An 8861-nucleotide genomic window follows, 5' to 3' on the forward strand; every position below is an offset into this window, starting at 1 on the left:
ATAAGATAAGAATTTGGTGGGAAAATATTCTGAGTACTTTAGAATGAGGATTTCTTGATGATAACTCAGGAATTTGATGGGAAAGTAGAAACGCACCAGAGCAAGGGTCCGATAGTGTTCAGTTAGGAATACAGTAAATTCTCTACAAGTGTCAATTAGTTTGGATTCTACAAGTGTCAGTCAGTTTGGATTCTACAAGTGTCAGTATAGATGGTCCTACACCTAGGTCTGCGTCATTGCTGCGCCTATGTTATCTCGCTCGCTGTCGGTCAAGCGTGTAACGCTACACCATTCGGTTTCTTTTACGAGATTTCACGGCTCAACAATTCATAATAGAAAAATATAATTTCTTTAATTTTACTTTTTTTCATCTGAAATTTTTTTTAACATGTTGGTGAGATTTTTCTGATGAAAATGATATCAAACACGATATAATTTGAACAACATCTACTTATTAATACTTATTGAGTAATTAATTTAATGTCGGCCTACCTCCACGTAAAAAAACTACGTTCGGCAAACTACAAGGCTCGAAAACGTAGTCCCTGACTCTACAAGTGTCAGATTTAGATTCCTTGCGGACTGACACTTGTGGAGAATTTACTGTATATGGAAATAAGGACCAGAATGCATTAGAGTCAGGGTTTAAACATCCCTTCGTCACGCTTGAAACTCTAGCATACTCTATCTTGTTATAAACATTCACACGAAACTTCAATTCCCACAATACTTTATATTATCATAAATAACATTGTAAACAAAGTACTAAATGTACAACATACCCGACGGAGTAGTTTATGCCGAAACAATTTTTTACATTTGGTAATTACACCTTGGTCCATGGGTTGGATTAGTGCAGACGTATTCGGTGGTAGAAATATCAATTTGAAATGTCCATCATCCAGTTCGTCTTCTCTGAGTTGGTGCCCCCAAAAATTGTCGACGAGCAGCAGTACTTTTCCTGTACGTTGATGCTGTAACTGTTGCTGTCTCACACTTTCCTTAAAATCAGTATTGTACCATTCCCGAAAAATGTCTTTGTCAACCCAAGCGTCACGCTGGATTTTATATGTCACGGGCAATATATCCCTGCAATGTTTCAATGCTCGGAGATTTGCAAATTTATGTACAAACAGTAGTGGCAACTTGTGCTTACCAGTTGCGTTTGCACATAATGCCACAGTCACTGTGTCTTTTTTCTCTTTTTTCCCATTCACATGTTTTTCCTTATGGATTAAAGTTTCTCGCGGAAGAAGTCTCCAAAATAATCTGGACTCGTCCATGTTATACAAATCTTCTTCGTTGACGTCTTCTTTTATCAGCAATCGTGAAAATTCACGTGCAAAATTGTTCGCAGAAACTTCGTTCGAATCTGCCGTCACAAGGCGTACATCGTATCTTTTCTTCCAATTACAGAGCCAACCCCGGCTTGCTCTAAAATTGGACACTTTACTGCCAAACTCTCCTTCCATTTCTTTTGCTTTCTCTATTAGAAGATTGTCTGTTAAGTAATCTCCTAATAATCTCCTTTGCACAAACCAATTGTACAATCTGCTCTCTAGATACGTATACGTCGATAACCGTTGCCTCTTCATATTCACGTGCTTCGGATTCGCCGCAAAGTGACGAATCGATTTCGAATTTTGCCGGTACCGTCGTATTGTCCTTTCACTGAGCCCATACTCGCAAGCAACATCACGCGTATTTGCACCACCTTCCAACTTTTCAATAATTTCTAGGCGTTTTGCCACGCTTATTTCTTTTGTACCAGAAGTGGATGCCATCGCGAACTTTTACGAAATTGTATCTGCACCGACTGCACGTTCAAGAAATTCTGTTCTTGTCGTTACCTGGAAGATGATAAGTCTGTTAGTAAATCTCCCTTCAAAATATCCTCGGGAGATTGAAATGCAAAACGAGGATTTGGAATTACAAATGCACCATTTTTTGGGGCGTTTCCGCCATTTTGCATCCGCCACGTCTAAGCCTACTACAGGTAGGGGAGACCGCGGGTGGTTAATTAGAAAATGTGGCAACCATCCTCGACCTCCCCTATGCAGTGCAAAAATGACGCACACGTGGGATATTTTAGAAAGCGGATCTCGACTGCAAGGCGTTCCACTTCCTGGGTTTACGATACGACGGTTACTATTGAATTGAATTCAGTTACAGTCAGAATTCGAAATTTTTCCTATTCATAAATGAATAAAATTGCAGTAACAATTTAGTACCTAAAAAATTGTTACAAGTCACGTCCGTGACATAAACCTTGAACCGCGTTCGAAAACTTAACGCCTGATCTTTCTGCCATTTTACTTGTCCCAACATCCAAACATGTTTATTTTAATAGTCTACCGACATTACGACCGCTTAATGGAGAAGAAACATTACTCGGGATTTCCTACAACTCTGCAGTTAGCTACCGCGACAATAAAGCACAATACTTATACCAATATTGCTATTCGTAATACTATTATTAGTTGGTCTAATATTGGTTCAAAAAATTGGATGTCTTAGCTAGACTTTAGATGTAGGAAAAAGAAACTAAATATTATAAAGGAACATCAATTAAATTAATAAATTTGTAAATAACACTCAAAGTCACTGATAAGATGCAGAAATATATTCTTTTTAGTGTATCAGTATACTTTATGGATCAAGTTAGTGCTGTTTCAAGTTTCAGAACGTAATTAAAGCTACTTCAGTCTATCTTCACTATCAGAGTATAAGAAAACTTATTGGAAATTCTTAATAGTAATCTTTCCTAACACGAATAATTCACAGGAATATTTATTGAATTCCATAAAGTTAATGCCTCACTAACTGCTGCAAAAAAGGAACAAAATCGCTTAAATCACATCACCCACAACTAAACCATCAACAAATGCTTAATAACAATCTCTTCTCACATGAATACTAATATTCATAATCACATTTATTGAATTCTATAAAATCTCCAACAAATCTTCATCAATTCTTCAGCAAATCCAGCAAATACTTTATGCTAACCTTTTCTCACAAGAAAACCAATATTCATAATCACATCTATTAAATTCACCAATTGTTACAAACGTCTAAAAGCACCAACAACCAAACCAAACCAAATCAAATCAAATCAAATCAAATCAAATCAAATCAAATCAAATGAAAAACAAAATTCTCAAGAAACCTTTCTTCCTCTTCCAGACCGAGTACAAGTACTGCTACGACCTAGTGCTCCACTACGTACTCCACTACCTAAATAAGGACATGAACGAGAAAAAGTGAGAAAGCGAGTTGAGGGACGAGCTGTGGTTCATCGAGTTCGGCCGCGGGGCAGCGTTACCTCTTACACCGGAGGAGGCTCCTGCGGACGGCGAGCCCATAGTGCCGTGCGCGCAGGGCCGCGTGATCGTGGAGACTGCTCGACCAGCACCTATTTATTTCGCTACGTGCACCAGCTATCGTCGGGCGGTGGTCAACACGCCGATCGACATGGCGGCGAGCGTCTCCGGGACCACGTCGTCGAGCGTCACGCTAATAAACCAACAGTCGATTGTTTCCAGCGGTAACAGGGCCGTCGTCGGCAGGAACCCGTTATTCCCGGCTCATAGTACCGCGGCCAGACCGGAAGACCTCGGCGTGACGCCCTGGTACCTCGAGGACTATCCCACGATAGACTCATCGCCGGGTCCAGGGGGCGATACGAGCTCGTATCCCTCGTACTTGCATGTGGATACGGAAATGAAGCCAGATGCGACGTCCACGAGGAACAGCAGCACCGACAGCGAGCTACCAAGACCTGCAACACTGAGTACAGCGCCTAGGAGAGCATGCATGGATTTGAGAGACGCAATCGCGCTTCTGGACGAGACCTGTCCCAATCAGGACCTCAGTCCATCCCTCACGCCGAGAACACCGAGAACTCCGCTCACGCCTCATCCGAGGAATAAACGAGCTAGATCGAAGAGCAGTGATAACTCGTCGAGTTATAGTAACGAACGTCTAAGTGATCGTTCGTTCGACAAGGACACGAAGGAGAAGAAAAGGCCGTTTTTGAAGAAGATAGGGATATCGAAGACAGAGGACAAGCCATTTTTAGCAAAACTCGCGCCTAAGATTATTGGTAAGCCTTATTTGGAGAAGATTGGACCTAGTAAGGCGGTAGAGAAGCCTTTCTTGGATAAGATTGGCTCCTCGAAGACGTTGGACAAGTTTACGTTCGATTTTCCGCGTTATGAAAGGAAGAGTGCTAAAAGTGAGACGTCGAAGGAGGAAACAATAGCAAAGAAGATTTCTGGAATAAAGAGATCAGAGGAGCAGAGGGTAGTTCAGAAGACTATAAAGCTAGAGCAGTCGTTTACTGTTGAGAGAAGGAAATCTGGTAAGGGTCCTTTGTTAAAGATGTACTCCTTCGAAACAGAGGATTTAGAATCGACGGTTCAGATGAAGGAACACAGGGATCCTCTCAGAGGAGCTTCTTTGGACGATGTTCTAGACTCAGGGCCTAGCTCTTTGCCATTAGAAACCACCACAACGGAGGATTCACCGAAGACAGACAGCAAAGACAGATCTACGAGTGGTGTTGAATTATTGAAGTGTCGTGTCACAACTAGTGAAGAGATCATCTTCTCCAGTACAAGCTTCAGCTCAGATAAGGAGCCCAACAGCTGGGGAAACTCTCCAAAGGGGAAATGGTCGCTGAAGAAGGACACTGCGACTCCAAGAACGCCTACGCATCGCAAGCTCACTCAGAGTTCTCACAAAGTCGAACATAGCGAAGATAGTGTCCCCAATTCACCAACGAAACGTCCCATTTCATCGATTCTACCTGGTCAAGAGGATTCACAAGCTGGTAGCTCTGAGAAGAACATTTATTCACCGATGAAAACCAGGAGGCAAACTTACGAGGACCTGCTGGACAGGAATGAGAAGAACCAAGAAGAGAAACCTAGCAAACAAACGCAATTCACGAGACGAGGTATCTCTTCGGATAATCTTCTATCAAAGGATCGTTCTGCTGCGTCTGTTGGGTACAAAGGAAAGGACCAAGTGGAGAAGACGAGAGAAGCTTTGTCAGAGGACTCCTTGGCGCAGCGAAGTGATCAAGAATACACTAGGGAAACGTTCAAACAGCTTCAGGATAAATTTAGGTACCACGAAATACCCACTGAGACCTATGCTGATTTCAGAAGACGGACAAGAGGCAACATTCAGAGCATCATTGGCAGGCAACAGGAACGATTAAAAGTGAGCAATACCGTGTCAGAAGAAACTTCCAAGAATTCTAAGTCAACAGAGGAAACATTTCAAACAATGAGTTCAACAGCTATAAGGATCGAGATAGATATAGATGAAAAAAGTGAAGGACGTGTCCCGGGAACAGTTAGGTCTGTGTTGAAGAAGCAGCAAGGAATCGACCACCCCAGTGACCAAGAATTTGATACAAACGCGTCCATAAGGCGACCAAAGAAAAGGATCTTTCATGAGCCATCTCAAGAGACCATGGACTTGTTAACTGAGCTGAGGAAGGTAAAAAGTCTTCTAAAGACTCCGTCGTGGGAGAAGGATCTAGAATTGGACAAGAAGCCAATCAGACAGCCGAAGCGTATTCTGTTAACTGACAAAGAGTTCTGTCTATCTGTTGAACGGGAGAATAGCATTCGTCGTTCATCTAAGGTAATCAATTCATTAGAGAAAACGAAAGAAGGATCTTCAGATGGAAAGCATGATGAGGAGAGAGGAGGAGAGGAATCTGAGAGGAAAATTCCTGGACCAGCTCTGTTCGAGAAAAAGTGTCTGTCGCTGGACTACGCCGACGACGAGAAACCACAGAAACCGGAAGCCAGGGCTATTTCTCTAGCTTCTGCCAGGAATTTACCCTCAGAGGCTGAGGAAACGGTCGATTACTCGGATTTAGCGTTAATCTACGACTCGAAGAGTTACTCGTCTGATGTGTTCAACATTCCATCTGACGAAGTGAACGAAAAGGAACGCAGTAACCTGTTGGAGAAAGAAGTTTTGAATAGAATGAGTCAAAATCATTGCACCGAAGTCGATATAGCTGTTCCTGTTGATCAAAAAGCGAGCAGCCCGAAGGCTAGGATTCAGATTCAGACCAGCGATCTCTATGAGATCATATCCCCTATATCAACGCCCTTCCGAGTGAAGAAACGGCTCGGTAAGATCTCCATCGAGGAGACAGTCAAACCGGAGAGTTTCACCCTAGGTTCTAAGGTCGACTGCCGATCTACCGTTACCCAGAAACGGACCAAGTGCTTCCCTTTATAACGCACGCCGACCTGCCACTGGGCGAAACGCTCTCTGTGACGACATGTCCTGTGTTTGCGTTCACTCTGAAGGAGATTTGAGGCGAGTGTAAAGGGCCCCATATGTGTTGAGACCTTTGTCGATACGTGTTGAAAGTATCAGTATCAGCTGGTATCTATCGTCGTCTGTATTACTATCATGAAACGTCGATATTTCGAACGTGCAACTGATACAAATATAGATACGTTAGGGTGGTCCTTAGTTATAGGTGACGAACAATTTTTTGTCTAATTTGTTAGTCTCACCCCTTAGATTCTAATCCATAAAAAAATCATTTTTACGGATGACCAGAAAACGTGCCCCTGAAGCTTTACTAATTCATCAAGTAGTTGTTTTGTTCATATTCTTTTTTAAGGCTTTTCCTTCTTTAAAGATTCTGAGAATGCTACTGTAATTGCTATAAATATAGGTTTAAAAGGAAACATTTCAGTTATTGTGTTTTGAACTGAATTCATGTATCGTGACTCTGTCTCACCGTGTATATGATGTTTGATACTTGACACAAAATCTCAGACATATCTATCGCAATCTGTATCTATACATATATCAATACAGATCTGAACGTGTGTGGGGCCCTTAACGGCAATTTTATTGGTCGTATGGTTTAACTCTTCTGAGGGGGGTGTGGATGGCGTTAAGTATCATTCAAAGAATGATTTGTTGCTGCATAGGGTTGGTGTATAGATAGAAAGTAGGATGATTGTAGCTTGTTAGGAATCAGTTGATCAGTCAAGGTCATTGCCTCCATGTTTTTCTTAGAGCAGTGATGAACAACCTTTTCTGCTTGCCTAATTTATTAATTTAAAAAAATTCTTAATATATAGGGTAGAATTTTTTATTTTCAACATAGGTAACAATGAATACAGTTTTCTTTTATTTTATTTTCTGAAAGTTTTCAAAACGATACTATTACTTATGTCATATTATCTATACCATACGGTATTTCGAAAATTATTTCGTAAATTCATATATTTATAGTGCTAAACGCAAAAATTGTTCGCTTTGGCTGATTAACGTGGCTCGCATATACAACTTTTGCCTCCTCTAGAAGTTTTACTTGTACTTTGGAATTACTGTAAGAAAGTAATTTAAAAAGAAAAAAATATATATAATTAGGTGCTCAGGTTTTCCTACTTTTTCAAATTAAGATTTTTTGAGAGTAGATAAAATTTAATGAGAAATTGTAGAAACATTTCAAAGTCAGAAGAGTTAACATGGCCTGGTTTACTGCCATTTACTGCCTTTACCTTCGACCTTGATTTCTATCAGGGTGAAAATGACAACCAACATTTTCACGTTGCTCTTGGGGATAACCATATTACGCATTCTTTCTCGTTTTAATTCAATTCTTATTTATTTCTTATTGGCGAGAACACACGAAAACCTCTTTCAAAATTTTCACACTTTAATCGATACATTTCCATAGTCACTCGTGAACAATCAAAACGCGACCGAAAGATCACAATTTTTTACTAAATGGAAACTACTAAAGAGAATTCATCTGAATCTTTAACTTTCGGTAGATTTACGATTTGAAACGTTCAACTTCTTCAAAATCCAACAAGTTGCCGCGTTCCAAAATGGAGGGAACAAGGTTCCCTCAAGCTCGAGAGTCGTCAGTGCTTCACGCTCGCACAGATAATATTCTAAAACGCGTCCCGACCATTTTTTACCCGACGTTTCGCGATAGGAAACGGCTCGAAGAAGCTCGACAGATCGAGGCGAACCTTCCAGACGGAATATGTAGTATACTCGAAACATCCGACAACGACGTAACGGTGTCGCGCGCACACTTCCGCCTGTCGAGCAGTGCCTTGTTCGTGGATATATTTATTTAGACAAAAAGAGAAAAACCAAAAAAACGAAGGAAATTAAGCGAGAGAATGCAAAAAATCCTATCGAACAATATTTAAGTAAAAACGTAAAAAAAAAGAAAAAAAACAAAAAATATATTCCGACTGCGGGCCGGATTTTCAATGAATGGGTCCACGGAGTTGCGCTTTCGACCATGCGAACAATAACTCTTCTTCGACGCTCCTCTGCGAACAATTGTTTCACTCGAACCTGCAGAATCGACGACACGTGTATGTAATCGAGGAAACAAAACGATGCAACACGCGTTTTTCACTCGTTCGACGCTTCACGATCCGCCATATTTCTCCGTCGGTCATCTGACATGTCAGCGCCATCGTACGTCCCTCGTGGGACTTAATTTCCATGTTTCGCATTATTTTACATTTTGAAGGGAAATTTGGAAAACTAGGAAAAATCCTCGAACCGGACATTCACATAGGTGAAAGAGACGATCGTGAACGAAAAGAGACTGAAAAACTCGGACGAGAGTGCAACTCCCACGCTTGCCAAGCCTATTTCCTGTTCGGCGAAGCGCGTGACGTTTTAACGACACAAAAAACCGTAATTATATTGTATCGTATTGTATCGGAGAATAACAGATTGTTACGTTCCTCTTATAATTTTTTAGAGGTAAATAGAGCCGACAACGCATTCAATGAAATAATACGGAAAGTAAAGAGTAAATGTAGATAGATATA

The 8861-nt window shown here is 41.1% G+C and overlaps 2 protein-coding genes across 2 annotated transcripts in view; both read left to right on the forward strand.

The window, feature by feature from the left end:
- Nucleotides 1-3333, forward strand: part of LOC108578495 (receptor-type tyrosine-protein phosphatase kappa) — a 258286-nt gene extending 254953 nt beyond the window's left edge. Inside the window, exon 14 of the mRNA XM_017941843.1 lies at nt 3187-3333. Coding sequence (XP_017797332.1) covers nt 3187-3267 — 81 coding nt within the window. The 3' untranslated portion in view covers nt 3268-3333. The remainder of the gene's footprint in view (nt 1-3186) is intronic.
- On the forward strand, nt 3283-6283 carry LOC108578480 (muscle M-line assembly protein unc-89-like; the record flags this gene model as incomplete). The annotated part of the gene is made up of 1 exon (XM_017941828.1): nt 3283-6283. A coding segment is annotated over one exon (2988 nt), but the record flags the coding sequence as incomplete, so codon positions are not given.
- Between the last annotated feature and the right edge of the window lie 2578 nt (nt 6284-8861).

This window comes from Habropoda laboriosa, unplaced genomic scaffold (assembly GCF_001263275.1).
Source record: "Habropoda laboriosa isolate 0110345459 unplaced genomic scaffold, ASM126327v1 scaffold38, whole genome shotgun sequence".
Classification (NCBI taxonomy): domain Eukaryota; kingdom Metazoa; phylum Arthropoda; class Insecta; order Hymenoptera; family Apidae; genus Habropoda; species Habropoda laboriosa.